Raw genomic sequence first — 17,822 nt, 5'->3', positions numbered from 1 at the left:
GAAGCATTAAGCATTCTTAAAGTCATAGCTATTATTATAGCTATAAGGGGGAGAAAAATCTTTGTATATATTTAAAGTATTTATGTGTTCTGTAGTATTCTGGTAAATCAGCTTGTGGAGATTATGTATACAGAATTATCTTGATGAAATTTACCATTTTAGATGAGCTCTAGCCATCCTCACACAAAGACCTCTATTAAAAAGTCTTTTATAATTTTAATAACATATCATGCAGCTATTTAATGACATTTTGTTATCCTAGCTGCTCATTGAATATTTACTCCCCACTGATTTTCATAGCTCATATTGCCAAGGGCATGTTTTCTGTAAGTCGAACTGTTTCTGTATGCCATTCTAGAAGAAAATATAAGCAAGCCTCACAGCAGGTGTTTTTGAAATATTTAGTTAAGTTCAATAGTCTATTGAACAGACATCTTTTTAAGGTAGGAGAAAATAAAAATTATTTTATTAACAGTATTGCAACAGCCTCATTTATATCAGACTAAAGCAGTTGAAATGTGTGATAAAAACCTGAGAAGCTGTGAGTAGGCTGACGCCTATTTGCTGAACATGCTAGCTATTGTTACAGAAAATTTCTGAACAATTCTGTCTTTAGAAAAGGCTTGCTTTGCTCAGGAACACTCGTAATATCAAAGTTTTTGTTTGTTTGTTTGTTTGTTTGTTTGTTTTTTTGTTTGTTTTTCATTAAGAGGTATTGTCTTATCTTGAATTACCTTCTCTGGCTTTCTTTACTTTGTCCTTTTTTTCTTTTTTCCTTACCTCAGCGTTTGCTGATTATAGATCTTCACTGTCTGTCAGGTATCTGCCAAACAATATTTAAAGTAATTAACTTTCCCAAACGCCTGGCATCTGCTGCTCCTAGTGCTGTCCCATCACAGTGCTCACTGATGGAGCCACTGAGGCTGGAGCTGCTCTTAGCAGAACAGATGAAACAGCAGCAGGATGGGATGTTTTCCATGACACCCCTAAGTTCATAAATAGCCCTGATTATTGACCTATGAGATCAGGTACTTTTCTGAGCTTTTGGAAAGAGTATGAAGAGTATAAATTAGATGCCAGAGGTAACTAATATGTGGGGTTTTCACATCACTTGTCTTGAAGAGGAATTTGAGTGTATCTAGAAATTGAAGCCTACTGTTTCCTTCTGACAGAAGGGCTCCTTCCTTTCCTTCTGTTTATCTCAAATGAGTCTGAAATGTCATCTCTGCCAGCATGCGTGCGTATGATCCCCGGCACAGTCATACTTCCAGAAATTTGGTGGAATTTGATCTGTCATCTTAGCTTGTTTGCTCAGCTTTGCAATACTAGCCGCTCACCCTTAGGGACTGCTTTATCTGTGATCGTGCAGTGAAAGTGGAGTGGGAATAGACCACGGTTCTCCATTGTATTGCACAGAGTGTGACAGTAAATCTCTGTGGCCAGAGCAGTGCTGGGATGCCTCTGTCCCAATCTCTGGAAACACAGGGCACCTCAGAGAAGGGGTGGTGGAGCAAAGGGCCTTGTTCTGTCTGCTGGAGTGCCAGGCTGAAGGGAAGAATTGGGTCACAAGGAGCGGTGTGGTGAGGGAACGAGTGTGGTCCCTGGGTAGCTTGTGAGCTCTCAGTGCTGCTCCCTGACTCTTCCCCTTGTGATGAGCACACTGAACTGCTGTGTTTGCCAAAGCTTTAGTGTGAAATCCAGAATTAATGACATGCAATGGAACAAAATGGGAAACCAGCTTAATTTGTGATGTACAGCATTTCTGCATAGTGTCCTAAGTATTCAGTCAAGAAAGACAATGCACATAATCAATATCAGTCTAGTAAGGTGAAAAATGTCATTAAGCCTGACATTCTGACTGTTGGCACTGAAACAATAAGTTTCTGAACAGGAATTCACATTGAAGGCTTTTATGTATTCCTGAATAATTAATATGCATAGATTTGGTATATAGCTAATTTTTCTAGGTGAAGATAATAAATGTGTTTTAATAATTGTTTCCTGCTACTTGATCTATCAATTATTAAAATATTGAATTGCACATATATTACTGCTTTTTAATGTAGGTCATTTTTACGAAAGATGTTGGTACATTTTGTTCTTCTGTTGAGTTACATGACTTAGTGACAATCCTATTTAGTCTTGGAATTTTGTGCATCTCCCAGTGAAATGTGAAAAAGCTTTTAACTATTAAATGATATTAATGTATATGCAGCATGCAAAGCACATCATACTGTGCACTAAGCAATTTTTTCCACCATTTTTATTACTAGAAATCTAAAATAAATAATAGATTGGCTTGTAGATATTTTTGTAGACCTATTTAGCACAGCAGTTCTGTTAATCATAAGCAGGAAGAACAATTTTGAAGAATGCTATACTTACTGAAGATGAAAGACTAGTAGTGCTGTGTTATGTGTTAGCTTCTATTTTTAAAAGCTGTCTTTAGAAAACACAGAAGAAACTGGGAAGGAGTTAAGAATTAGTTATAGCATCCCTTTCAATAATTTATCCTTGACAGTTCCAAGAAAATGCATTGAGATAGAACTCAGCTCATACAATTCTTCTAACAAACCTATTGCTGTGTTTAATTTAGTCAATGTCATTAACAGCTGATTTCTTCTTGAGTTAAATAAAAAATACTCTGCTTTATGCTGAGTTCCTTTAAATCTGCACTACTTTTATGAATGTAGAGTTCAATGTTAACTAATCTCTGTCTGCACATGTAACTATAGAAAAATCTCATATGTGAAATATATTCTGTTTTCAGTGACCATTTCCTTCATCTTTTTTGTAATTTTAGGCTTAACACGGGCACGTAGACATGATACAACAAAAGAAATGCAACCCAATTATTTTCATATTATTATTTATATTTTCATTAATTGTATTTTTTCAGTTCCGTTATTAACCTGAGCTTTTATTACAATGCAGTGACTGTGCTCACCTCTTCTTAAATGAATAGCTAAAATTGCAAACCCATGTTGGATTGGAGCAGTTAAAATTTTTATACTAATTTCAAACAGCTACTCTGTGCTAGCATGCAAATTTTTTTCATTCTGGGAATCATCCGTTGCATTTGAAATATATTTATCTCTTTTACATCTTATTTTGTGATTATGTCTGTGCATGTATATGTACCATATGGGCATCTCTTTTGAGTGTCTATTTTTACTGTTTAAAGTTTTCTTAAATAAAATAATTGTCATGTATATATTTTTAGATTTTTATAACATACTTTCTATCTAAGTGAACACTCCTGAATTTGATAACTTTAAGAAGGACCTTTACTAATTATACAATAGTTCTGTGAAAGAAAACACATACGGGATGTTTTATCTGGAGCTGGAGTTGCTCCTTCAGCTATCAAAATAATGGAATCATAATGGAACATTTACTAACAGAATTAATGGGCTGCATTCTTTTGTCACTAGATCTGTATGGCTCCATTAGGTCTGATTTGTTCAGGGATGACAAGAGGAAAGAATGATGAAGATGCTAGTATTTTGCTACATAGCTGAAAGGAATCTATCACTCTTTTGTATTCATGAACTACTTAGCATCTTGTTATTCCAACCTTCACTGAGCTGTTATAAGTTAAAGAACATCTGTTGTGGTATGGTTTTATTTACAAAATAATTTATTGATTCTCATCTTCGTATTATCCTTACATTCATAAAAGAAGGAGGTCAAGGATATTTGTTTCTTCTGCCTTTGTTCATTATCACACATACTTCTACTAGAGGAAGTGGTTTCTCTGGGATTTTACTGTAATCCACAGGATCTTATTTTTATTGAGCCTTTTTCCTTCTACTGCACTTGATAGTAGTTGTTTCAAAGTTCAACCATGTACAGAAAATGAAATGTAATAGCAATCATGTTTACTTTCTATTAAAGTATGGATTTTTTTGAAGACACTAATTTACTGGGAGAATTCTCTCTGAGATCATTTTACACCTACAATCTAATATAAAAACCCAGTGCAACAACCTTTTTTATAGACAAGCAATCTAATTTGACACAGATAGCTATTCCATGCTATATATTTCTGTTAGTATTACAGCTGAAACACTACATAGCTGTTTAAGTCTTTATATCCTGAGGTTTTCACTGAGATTTTTGGGGCTGAAATATTCTAGAACTTTTTTCTCTCCTCTCCAATTAGCTTGATCCCTTTGCACATGGTTTTCAACCTCCACACAAATATGGCATTGCCAATATTCTAGAATTTCAGTATAATCAAATGCTACCATTTAATCCTGAGCAGTGGCTAAAGCAGTAAACAGACACAGTCTCTTGCCCTGGCAGAAGGAAGGGAAAAGGAGGCAAGACTCATGAGTTGAAATAGAAACAGAATTAATAGAGCAATAATAGAAGAAGAGTGTTACAGAACTGGAACAGGCTGCCCAGGGAAGAGGTTGAGTCACCATCTCTGGAGGTCTTTAAAAGATGTGTAGATGAGGTTCTTAGGAACTTGGTTTAGAGGTTGATTTGGCAGTATTAGGTTAGTGGCTGGACTCAATGATCTTAAGGTCTTTTCCAATGAAAACAATTCTATGATTCTAATACTTAGCTGCTGGAACACATGCTTCCACCAACGAAGACCAGAGGGTGGATACTGTGAGCACAGAAAGCCCAGTTAAATGTGGAGATCACAGGAGCAGGATTAGGAGCAAGAACAGGACCACTCATGTGTGGTGGCCATCAAAGAAGAAGGACCATCCCCAGCAACTTCCCACTTACATATGGAACATGACATTCACGGAATGGAATACTTCAATGATCGACCTAGATGTCAGTCTAAGCACTGTCTCATCTGTCCCTCTTCTACCAATTTGCACCTGCAGCTGGATGGTTGAAAAAGTTCTTGGTTTCCCTGACAATAGCCAAGATTTCTTACATTCTTTTCATATAAAATCTCAAATACTGAAAAGCTACTGGAAGAAAACATTATCTCTGTTTCATGGTGCTATCTTATCGTATTCAAACTAAATCTAAAACAAAAGACCGTGCTAGCTAGTAAGAAGAAAATATTCCAACTACATGGAAAATCACCTTAGTTTCAGTAAAAACAGTACATCAAACTGCAGCTAGTAGGCTAATAGGATATAGGTAGCAGGGCTATATATAGCTTGTTTACTAACCTGCACATGAACAAAAAAATGTAATGAGAGTATATTCAGAGAACAGAAAGCATAATTTGAAACATTGTGATTCTTTGTACTGTTTTTTCTCTTTTTGGTTTGAGAGAATTATGATTTTTTTGAGTTTGCATGTTTATCTTTTGGCATGATATTTCAAGACGTGCAATATTGCTGGAATATAACTCAGCTTAAGAGACTAAAGCAAAAGTGACTCTTCTAAACCAGAGGCTGATATATGCCTTTAAAACTGTGATTTTCTGGCTGTTGATGAACTTTCTCAACTACACAGGTTGTGATCTGTAGTGCTTGAAATATAGTTCTGTTTCTGGTCTGTTAGATAGCTGTTATTGCTCTCTTCCAGTCATATTTTAAAGGATTTACACAATTTAAACATATATTAATTAGATCAGGAAACAAAATACAAATTAATATCAATATATTTCTAGGCTTAAACATGATGAAACAAGATCACTTTTCAGATAGCTATGTTGGTCCAATGTTAAGGACTATTGCTGTGCTTTATTATTATCTTCTTACTACATTCACTTATTATCATCTTCTGTGACAGATCTAGATATCCCCAGGTTTCTTGTTATTTTGTACTTTGTAATATGACTATTACAGGACCTTCTGTCATAAAGATGTAAATGTTTCATGTGCATTTCATATTTTTATTGAAATAACTAACTTAAATTTCAGTCACAATCCGCCCATATCAAAATACATTGTAAGAAAGTAATAAAATACTATATTTAATTTTCTTTTTTTCTGGTTTTGAATGTTTTTTTGATTTTGGAAGCAGAAGACAGTGCAACCACAATGTGTTAAGATTTCATCAAAATCACCATTTTTGTTTAGGAAAAACAGGAAAAGAAATATCAAAGAAAGATAATATTTCTCTATTTTGCACTACTTAATAAGAGTTTATGTAGTCTCAATTAGAAAATCATCAGTAACATAATGTTACAGCCAAAACTTTGTTGTGAGCAAAAAGGCGAACTTACCCGATATGAGAAGCGACCAATTCACAGTTGCATTAAAATTGTAACTATTTACAGTATTTTACTTAGACTGTTAATATGGTTAGTCTAGTTAAAGTGGTATTACCATTCACATCAAAATTATCAAATCAATGCACAATAAGACTTTCAAAACACAGTTTTAAAATGTCACGCAAATACTTTCAAGTATCTACCCTTTTCTCAGTATTTATACTGTCCCTTTAGGTCCTAAGGTGGGCAGCACCCATCCTGCTCTCAGTTCCACTTGGGGCTAATTTAGCACATTTTCTAAGTTATATATTTTATTTTACATATGTTAGTGCATTCCTTGTTCTCTTGGACTTTTTTTTCTTTGCTAGGCTCAAAACCTTTTTGTCCAGCCCCCCAGTCAATTGTTTTTTGATGAACATTGCTAATTTTTTATCCCATGCCAATAGTCCTGTAAACCACATTATTATGTTGAAGTCATAAATATTTCCTTCTACACAGAATAATTGCTTTTTGCTGTATGCAAAAACTTTGATTATACCACAAGATTATGCAAATATAAACAAATATAAGCAATATAAGCAAAATTAACAAATTAAGCAATAGTCAAATCATAATTAGAAAAATAGTTACAGCTAAACAAGCTAGATCAAAACTCCAGGCAGGCAAGGAAAGTTCAGACAAAGTCCTAGAAATGAGTCCTGAGGCCTTGCAGAGCTGCTACAAGGTATACAGCTTGTTAATATCAATGGCGATGCTGGCTTACAGGGCTACAATAACAGCTGAACAAACATTCTTGTATTTTTTTTTTTTTTGTCATATTATTACTTCTAATTAGCAAACTGACTTGTTAAGAAGTTTCACTTCAGAACAGGTTGTAAAGGCCTGTGTTTTTTGGTTCTGCATTGCTGTTTTTCAGTTTATACTCAGTGGTGCTGTACTGTCTTGTTTTAAGGTTGTTAGAGTTTGAAATCTTGACTGTTTAAGCTAGAGCAAAATCACCAAAGGTTCAAGGGAAAAAAGAGAAATTTGTGGGGAATGCTTTTAATGTAAAGTGAACTCATAACTAGGAGCAGCAATACCTGAATTTAGCAGGTTGAGTAGACCTTACAAATCCTGAGAAAGTTAATGATAGCCTTATTAGGGCCACATCCTTATCTGGACTTTTCCTTTTCTTGAAATCCAAACTGAAGACCAGGATTTCCTCAGAAATTTTCGTGTGCGCCACTGCATGCTACATCTATATATGATTCTTGTGCAGTCTGAATGCTACTTTTCCCATTGAGATTTGGGACTAGAAAAGGCACCATGCCAGGAGACAGTGAAGGTGTCAAATGCCAAACAGACAAGAAGAGGTGGAAAGTACAGTCTGTAAATCAGTCAGTATGTTAAAATTGAATATTTTGGAGCTGGGGGAAGTCATAGTAACATAAGCCTCTATACTGATGAAGTTACATTTATCCCGACTTATTAGGACAGAATGACCAAGATAGTTGTAAATACTACTGCAGATAGCACTATCAAGCTTAGACTTATCTGTCCTTAATGTAGTGCCAAAACTAATCAGTCTCTATACAACTAACATGCTAACAATGTGCAGACTCTGAGCAAATATGCTTTTATCACAGTAACAGTGTCAAAAGAGTATTATTCATTCAAAACTTATTTTGCAGATAAAATCACTGTGTTAACAGAATGCTTTCTCAGTTTTCAATTAAGTATTCAAAGATTTAAAAAAAAAATAGAATTAATGCCTAAACATCTCAGGTTAGGGAGAATAATGTGTATTAAATTCAATATAGTGTCTTTTGTTGCCACAGCAAGAATAATAAATATATCATAATGTAGAAATAAAAATCAACTATTTTTATTGTTGGCATCTCTTCCTCATGTCTATAAGTGAAATATGTTCCTCAAAGAATTTGTGATTGTAAAGTCCTGATTTTTCTTGTAGTTAAAATGGTGTTTCAAGGGGCTAAACATTTTTCTAAGTAAAAAGAGTAAATAATGTCTGTAAGGGAACTGATTAATCTCTTTTTAATAGATTATTTCAGTATTTCACTGTTGCAACAGAAAGTTTAGCCTCTCAGTTCACCCTTTGTCCATATCTAACCTTGGTGAGGGTAAACCCATTAACAAGGGCAGTTTGTTCTCTGCGAACAATTCTGTTCTTCCTCAGTGAAATTCATGGCTGCTGTGGTAAGTACAGAATGATAATAGGCAATGTACAAAAGTTATTAAGGTTGTTTGCAGAAGTCAAACATCAAGGTGCTTTTAAAGTGAGACTTTAAGTTATTATAAAAGAAGCCCTATGGCATCAGTGTCATATGTTATTTAGTAAAGATTTCCATCACCCAGCAATACCTGCTTTTGCTTTTTAACACTAACCATGTTGATATATAAATCAAGTTTATAGGAAGGATATTTCTTTATTAGTTTCAAGTCAGAGGATGGTCAGCAGAAGTAATCCTCAGGGCAAAATTATTCCCAGCCTCAGCTTCAAACAAGTTTCGATTTATTTATTATATTCTCAGTCTGTGTGCAGACCTCCTACCGACATCAATAACAAGTAATGCACTAAGAAAAACACAGAGCTTTGAAAATGGGATGTTATTTGTGTTTGAGAAGAGTATTTTAACATTTTTATCTGTACTTACGCTGTCACATTTTATATGCAGTGGTGGGGTTTACTGTGGTTTTATGTTTTGGCGCCAGCCTGTAATGTGTGTGCCATCATGCTGTATACTCAGGGAGCAAATCCCCATGGCAATATTACATTTGCAGACCACTTCATGGGATAATTAAGATAAAGGATATTGTGAACTCCATAAATATCCAACAAACTACACAGAACTATGTGAAGACTTAAAAAAATGTAGCTAAATCCTATCAAAATGAAGTTGTCACTTAGCAGCCTGTCCTTTGCTTAAATGTAGGAAAAAAGCTGCAATGGATCAGGGAAACAAGTGATCCCTGCAAGGGATCAAGTAAGTTAAATGTGATGCTAGATTGCAATTTTGGTGATCTATTTCGGATTCTTTCAGATATTGTGGATTATTAAGTAGCCAAATTATATTCAAGTAATTCAGCACCTGCTTCATCAAGCCACAGAATATGGAATTAGATATAGACCTCTTCAGCTTCACTGATTTGATTATGTAGTAGAGAGAGACTGGTGAATATACATTAATTCTTTGAAATTAAATCAAGAAAATTAGGTGAAGATATTCCTAGGGGCCTATTTGGTGTCTATTTGCATAAAATGCTGAATTACCTGCTTACTGAAACAATTTTTTTTTTTTTTTTTTTTTTTTGTGATGAGTAATGGAATGGAACCAAAGAATGTATGGGTTCAAACCATAAATCCATTTAACTGCTGGCTCTGACAACAGCCAATACCAGATCATTAGAGCATAAGAAGAAAACAAGTATACAATTTTTCCCTCAGTGTGGAGTATAGAGACTACCCTGTTACTTTGTTTACATTTGATTATGTGTGATGGACTTTGTTTCTATGATTATTTTCTGAACCAGTTTGTTATTCTTTTCTGATGTCTTCTCATGCAAGTACAATGGAATCATGCACACTCTGAAGAAGCATTTTCTTTTTGTTGGCTTTAAAAATTCTTTAGGACGATGTCATGTGATGTTTCCTCATTCTTATGAGAAATCATGACATTGGACTAGATGATCTTTCGAGGTCCCTTCCAATCCCAAACATACTGTGATGCTGTGATGCTGTAATAATAGGCAAATAATACCTATGCGTTCTTTATCCATGCTATTTGTTATTTTATAGACTTCTGATGCTGTTTTCTTTTTAGGAGTCTGAATTATTTCATCTTTTCACATACAAAGACATTCCAGTGTTTCTAACCATGTTTTTGTCCTGTTTGTAACTTTTCTATTGGCAATGGATACTGTATAGCTGCTGGGGAGCTTATTACTTGTTATTGTCTCATGAAGAAGTCTAAAGAAATAATTTAAGACACAGCAATCTATCCTGCAGGCTTCTCAAATTAAGTGAGATTAACACCACACCAAATTACTTAATTTCAACATTAAGTGTGGACATTGAAGGCCTGTCTTATTATCTAAGTCTGAAAATGTGACTGTTCTATTCTCAGTTATTCTTAGTCTAGCCATTTCATACCACATTTTAAGAGAGTCTTATTTGTAGTTTTCTTAATGTTTTCTAAGCATTTCAGTTTTCTAAACTATGCTACCTATAAGCAATAGCAGTACTGCCTTTTATTTTGCTTTACTGAAGTAAAACAATAAGAAAAAATGAGATGGTAAAACATCTTTATAAAACATATGAAGTGTAAGTAGTCTTCAAAAATACTTGATTGTAAATGTGTTTCAAAAATTCTTTCAGAAATACATTTTCATCCTCAGGGAAATATTTATGATTCACAGTAATTTCCGTTTTTGGTTGGAGACAAAATGCAATTTTGAAGGACAATGACAGATAGAAAGCACAGCATGTTTATAACCACCGTTGTCCTACTGTGGTTAGTGTAAATAGCTCGCATCTGAGACAAAGATTCTGCTTAAGTTATTCACAATAGATACTTGAACATTGTTCTACCCTACACAGAATAATTAGTAACCAAAAGCTTTAGGTAGATCACATAATGCCTCACCTGTTTTAACCAGCTGTTTTTCTTGAACCCAAAACAACATTCCTAGTTCATACTTGTTACAGCCAGTGCATTTCAGCAAGCTGTGATGAGTTCACAAAATGTTTTAGCAAAAAAATAGGAATTGTCACTTAATTTTTTTCTTTTGCTCATATTAGATGCATGAGACACTCGTCATGCAAGCAAAGTTCTTTGCTTTGTATTCTCTCATTGTTCTAAAAAATCATGTAATTTGTGTTTTCCACATTTAATCTTATTTGTAGTATTTAATATCTCTGGTTTATATTGTGGTTACAGGTTTCTCTTGGACTTCTGCATGCTCGAGCTACTCATATCCTCTGGCCTCCGCAACGCTGGCAGAAATTACAGCCAATGCTACCTCCGGAGCGCAAACCACTCCAGAGAAAGGAAGAGTGATCTATATGTTCAGATGGAAGAACACTGGAGTGGAGTTTAAACAGGAACAGTTGCCATGTTTGTATCATTATCCATAAGAGCTTCGCCAGTTGTTCTTTAACATCAGGTGCCACATCAGCAAATACATGCGACATCTTCATGTTAAAATTCCCCTTTAAGTGTAAAGGGTTTTTTTTGTGATTTGGTTATTTTGTTGTTCGTTTGTTTGTTTGTAGTGAAGTAGTGAATTGCATGCTATTTTGGTTTTACATAATTGGTTGTAGAAGGCTTGAATGTTCAGTTTTTCTGGGAGCAGTAGAGTGCTTAACTTGTTATGTCTGTAATTGTGCTTCCCTGGATAAGAATTTATTAAAACATTCAATAAAATATTTTAAGGTTTTACAGTCAGCTTGTTCTTTAGTAACTGAATGAAACCTTTATTATTATCATTGATTGCATATAAAAAAAAACCAAACACACGTGTAATATGTTTCAGATTTGGTACTTCTGTAGCTGAAAAGTTAGTCATATAAGTGATTTTTTTTAAGCTGATGGGATTTTTTTCTTTAGATGCAGCTTGTGTTTATTATTAAACAGAGTACATATTATTTTTAATTTCTCTTTCAGGAGTGTTTTATATATACATTCCTGGTATATCTTGCTGAAGTAGATATTCAGTCAAAATATGCAAATTATATTGCAGTATCTGAAGGCAATGTTTCATTTGTTTCTCAAGTATAGTAAGTCATTGTTAGTATTGATTGCCATGTTTCTTCAAAACTATGTAATTGGATAATAAGTAGTATACAATTAATACTATTAATATATAATTAATATTATAAATGCACTCTGTGAATATACAGCAAAACTTCTGCACGTAAGTGAAAAGAACTTGAAAAATGACAGATTTTCAACTGCAGATTAATATGAGCCAGCTTATTTTCATATTTATTGAATTTTACTTCAGACAGGATAGTACTTTAAAAATTTAACAAATCACACAAAAGATCTTTAAACATTTCAGCTTAAATCATGCAATATCAGAACTTCAGACAAGATTAAAAGTCTATAGCTCTTTGAAGACGTATATCTGCATATCAGTTAGATAGAAAGGTTCAATCAGCATGAAAACAATCTGTTACTGTCTATCTCTCTTCTTAAATGCTGCAGTTCTGTAGACTGTCTGAACACTTTACTGTCTACATGTGCCATGATCTTTCTTTGTTCCAAAAATCTGTTCCATAGGTCTCTGAACTCATCATAGATAAAATTAATGCAGTTTGTTTTGATGTTAATTGCAGTAAATTCACAATTATTTTGTTTGGCATAACACAACTGAGAACAAGAGCTTGCAATCCTTTTTTTTTTTTTTTTCCAAATTAATTAAGAAAACTGAAATGAATTCAAGAAATTTACTGTAGTCATTGTTAATTTTGGTGACAAAGATACAAATACACATGCCTGAAAGGAGAAAGAAAGAAACAAACAAACATAAAAATAAATGGAACAAACCCAGATTAGATAAGCTTTATTTCTGTCAGTTGTTTCGGTCTTCATTTTCCTTCTTTCCACTAGTTCAGTCTCTCCCTCCTCCCCTCTTGAGTGTCAGCTAGGCAGAAGATCTTATGTTTATTGACAAGGTGGAAAATTTGGTTGGCTGTTCGGATTCACTGCTACCTGTTCTGCAAAACCAGTGCCAGAGAGTTATCAACAAAAACAAAGGCATTTGTTCCTCATTTATTATCTTAATTATATTTTTCTATTCATCTTGTCTAAAGATACAGCCAAATGTGTCTGCATCAGCTACATTTCAAAAAGATTCTTTAATGTTTCTTAGGATTGCAGACCTTGTTTTTCAATGGAGAAGAAGGATCCAGAGATATGTGAGAATAAAATTACAGATGAGGTAGAACCAAGGGCTGCTTGCAAGCTCCTAAGGGGTGCCAGATCTTGCAGCTCAACAGAGGTGAGGCTGCTGCAGCTCCATGCCCTCAGGTCCATCCAGCGGAAAGGCCAAGCATGCAATTCCCCTGGGCACACACACACACACAGAATTTATCCATATACATGTGACTTGCTATATGTATCATCATAGACAAACTCACTGGGTACTCACATAAACACTAATGGCACCAGTGACCTCATCCTGTTCTTCTCACTGGCTGATCGGATGAAAATATGTAAGTGGGAAATAGATACAAATAGATAACAGCGTGGATGCCTCCAGCATCAGACACCCATTTTTCCCAGTATATGGAATTCTGGTGTCCCCATTTGCTGGCACCTGGACAAACAAGCCCCCAGACACCTTCTGGTGGATCCCTCCAGTGACTGGGCTTACACACCCAGTCCATTCAACAGCTGGACCTGGATCCTCACTTTCCCCATGCACACATGTACACACACAAATGGGTGTTTCAGTTGAACCGCAGTCTCAGCAGCTGGCCAGGACCCCATGCTGCTTGCAATAGGCACAGAGGAGCTAAGTCAGAGTATTATTTGGCTTCCACCAGCTGCCATTGCTCCTCTTGGCTCCTTTGTGTAGAGACCAGCTCCTTGTCATGTAACTTTATACAAGCTATGAAAGTTTAAATGTCCCAGGTATTCATCTGTGACATGCCTCAAGGAATATTTATTCATCTCTATTTGCATATATGTATTTACAAATATTTATGGATTTTTATATATATGGTATATATGTAATGAAATAATGGATCAGAGAATATGCACATTAAATATGAAAATATTACAATGGTTGTAAAGACTGCCATCTTTTTGGAGAATGGTGTTAGGCTGCAGTAATCTGAATTCAATAATGATGAGCAGAGAGTCTGGTGGAATAATTCTCCCTACACATGCTGGATTAAGTTAAAAGAAAATTTGGAGATCACAGTATATTGCAATTGCACGTGAATCAAAAATATGCTGTTGTGAAAAAGGAAATCACCACACTTTGTGAACAGCAGAACAGATTGTAAACACAATAGACAATATTTCTGCGTCATTTATTGACACCATGATTTCAGTCACTAGATTCAGAAAGAGATGAGGGACAACTGAAGTCTTTGGAGACAAACAATAAAAATGAAGAGAAATCAGAAAAATATGACCTATGAGAAATGTTGGAAGAGCTTGGGTTTATCATTTAGTCTGGAGAGTCTGAAGCACAGTCTTCAAAATCACGAAAGGTTGCTGTGAAGTGGGAGAGAATCATTGGTTCACCAAGTCCATCATGTACAGAAGAACTAACAGACTTATAATGCAATGATAAGACTTATAGGTTAGACATGGAGAAAGAAAAAATTGAATGTTAAAAATAGTAAAACATTGCAACAGATTATTTTTCATTGCAAAGTTTTAAAAAGTTTTATCAGGATTGTTTATACTTTGAGACTCGAGGATGGATTAACTAGACCTTGAGATCCATATTAGCTATTTTATTCATTCTCTGATTAGGTATTCTGTGATAGGTAAAGTTGGTGGTGCTTTTGGTGCTGGCATGCAGGCAGTTACATCAATATTTACTTCCTTTAGACTTATATGATTGATTACATGCAAGCCTAATAGTATCACAATAGCCTCATTTACTTTCTTGTAAGCATCTAAGGAACCTGATTCCTGTAAAAGAAGATATTTTGCTGCATATTGGCATCAGATTAATGTGCATGACATTTTACATCATTACATAGCTTAGTGAATGGAAATAATAGCTCAATGAAATCATAAGCATTTAAGATAACGTAACAGATAGTTCAATATCCAGAGCATGAAGAGCAGACCCATATTGCTGAAGCAGAAAGGACTAAGCAGCAGCAATAACACACAACCACATGTTTAAAGGTGTTATTATTTTATTGATGTAATAATATATGAGATTTTCAACCTCCAGATGTGAAACAGATAATGAGAAGCCTGTTTAACAGTAATGAAATCAGTTACAAAATTCTCATGGACTCAAGTGATCATGATTAGCTTTCTAAGTTGGCATCTTCAACCACAGACCTTCCGGGGTTTTGGTGTTGGCTCACATCTGCAGTATAGTAATGAATTGGTTTCATGGGAGTTAAATAAGAATGAGTACAATAAAGAAGTAGGACATTAAGAAATAAAAGGATGACCAGATGTTTCAAAACTTGATATTTTTATGTATGAGGAGTCACATAAATACCCTTCCTATGGCCCAAGACATAAAATTGGATCTTGTTCAAGGTCATATAAGATAATCATGATAGATTTGAAAAAAATACAGGATTTTTTAGATCATGGTCTACCTTCTTAGTGGCAAGACTGTCTGTCACTCACTGTCCTTCATTGTCTTGCACAATTAATGCACAAATGTAGCATTCGTGATATAAAATGCAAATCTACATAAAAGAAAAAGGTCAGTGAAAACTAAAATTCCAGGTAGACAGTCCTTCACCATAATATGGTGAGACGAAAAGTTGAGTCGTCTTAGACCTAAGGTTTCCCATGACAATCTTAGCTTGTATAAAATGTAATGAGGCCATACTAATGGCAAATAGTGTAGAAAATGTCCTCCTTTTGTAAATATCCGATTTCACCTGGCGAAACTGGATTTGTGTGAATAACATGTAGCAGCACTTTCTAACCTTCCTGTTGAGGTTGTGCTTTTGTGCAGAAATAAATTGAAGTTCTTGAAGTTCTTGAACTGGAGGACAAAGGCTGTAGGAAAATCACACAGTGGTGACTGAGAGGATAGACAAGAAACTTATGAGACAGAAGAACTGAAGCCCCCATCTATCTCTGCATCTGTAAGCCTTTCCAGTAATTTCTCTGCATGAAGTAAATGCACAAATTATGAAATGTGGTGCCACAATTATGAACTGAATTTCATCTAGTGTTTTACAGTGTGTTTTTTTTTTTTTTTAAAAAAGTGTAGCCTATTATGGAAGCTCTAACATTATCTGTTATGCCCCTGAATGGTGTGGGTTGGTTTGTTTTTGATTTGTGAAATAAAAGATAAACCAGAAGCTGGTTTATGTAATTGCACCTCAAGAGACTTTAAAGCAGAACATTACACAGAAAATGTTGCCAATACTCAAACTATGTCACCATACAAATATCTTATTGATTGGAATTTATTAAGAGTGTTATTAGATGAGTGTCTTACCTTTGGATGATTTAGTAACTAAAATCCTGAAGGTGTAAAATATTCTAAAAATGCAGCAGCTGTATCTGAATATTGTGTTATCCTGATCATACAGTGACAGAAACTTTAATTTAGAAAAATGTTTAGTTTGTGATAACTTGTTAGAACTATATTAACCCACCACATCATGTACTATCTTCCTCATCCCACTCACAAATGTCTCAGCATTTTATTTAACATCTAACCTTTTCTCATATCCTCTATTAAATGTCAAAATTGAATTTTACGTCCTTTGGGAGCTAAAATGTACCACCCTCATATTTTTCTCTTATACACGTTTCAAATAATAAATGAAATGTATAACAGGATTTTTTAACACTCCCTATAGTTTTATCTATTTCATTACAAGGGTTAATCACACAAATGGTCCTGAGTTTTCTGTAGGATTGTGATGCCTCAGGATCTCAGATCAGGCTATAATACTTAACATTTTAACCTGCTTTTGATGAGTCTGTAATTAAAGAAATGCATTTTCTTTATTCTCCTGCATTCTTCCCTCATTATGAATGGATGGTTTCTGAATCTGACATGAAATATCTTAAGGGTTCAGATGAGTAATCCATTTGTCCAGTAACCTGTTCCTGATAAAGGTCAGTAAGTTATACTTCCTATAATGAAGAGCTTGGAATAACCAGCCGTAAGGGAAATTACTTTCCAACTCCAGGCAGTTAATGTTAGTGTTATGTCTCGAGGCCTGAAAGTTTAAATTCCTTGCTCGTCTTACATCCTTTCTAATGTGAGTGAATGTTCTCATTTTCTGTACAAATGCTTAATGCTCACTTCAACACGAACATCTGAAAATTCTCACTTTGTTAATAGCAAACAACTGAGTAAAGTCTGAATTTTTTTAGCCTTAACTTCTGTTTATTGGTACTATCCCCCATGGTAAGTTGAAGCATTTATTTCTTTGTTGACTGCCTCTGTTTGGGGGGTGGTTGGTCCACAGTATCTCCCCCAAAAATCTGGTAATGGAAATAGTTTTTCTTTCAGTTCTCTAACTCTAAGGAGGAAAAAAACTTTACCTTCATCAAACATTTCGAGAAGTACCTAATAAGACTGTTATCACTGTTAACGATTATTATCATGACGCTTGACATTTTATGAGTGTCACAAAGATTCAGGTGGCAGATTTCTACATGTGTGCAATGTTAGTGACTATGGTCAACATACATGAATCCCTACTGTTTAGGATGCTTTGGCCCTGACTTAGTCATCTATGGCACCCAGACTCCCTGAAAGGTGCACAGGAAGACTCATGCTCTGCAGTTCCAGAATCAAAACTGGGGCAGTCTAAGAAGGGCAATATTTAATCATTGTACTTAAGCTGATGGAGGAAAAATAAAACCAGGCCTGCAACCTTCTGTGGGGCTACAACAGTCCCTGGAAGCTCTGCTTAATGGAATCTGTTGCATTGGACCATATCTTGGTCCCAGAAGTGTGTTTTTAAAACATGTCTTGAGAGGAAGGTGCTGAGACTGTC

At 34.9% G+C, this 17,822-nt stretch overlaps 1 protein-coding gene across 1 annotated transcript in view; it reads left to right on the top strand.

Moving 5' to 3' along the window:
* The window catches only part of IMMP2L (inner mitochondrial membrane peptidase subunit 2), a 456,167-nt gene extending 444,758 nt beyond the window's left edge, over positions 1-11,409 (top strand). Inside the window, exon 6 of the mRNA XM_065860638.2 lies at positions 11,074-11,409. Within this exon, the coding sequence (XP_065716710.1) occupies positions 11,074-11,193 (120 nt within the window). The 3' untranslated portion in view covers positions 11,194-11,409. The remainder of the gene's footprint in view (positions 1-11,073) is intronic.
* The last annotated feature ends 6,413 nt before the right edge of the window (positions 11,410-17,822 follow it).

Source organism: Patagioenas fasciata, chromosome 1 (genome assembly GCF_037038585.1).
Source record: "Patagioenas fasciata isolate bPatFas1 chromosome 1, bPatFas1.hap1, whole genome shotgun sequence".
NCBI lineage: Eukaryota > Metazoa > Chordata > Aves > Columbiformes > Columbidae > Patagioenas > Patagioenas fasciata.
Note: the sequence above shows the minus strand (reverse complement) of the source record. Positions and strands in the feature narration are given on the sequence as shown.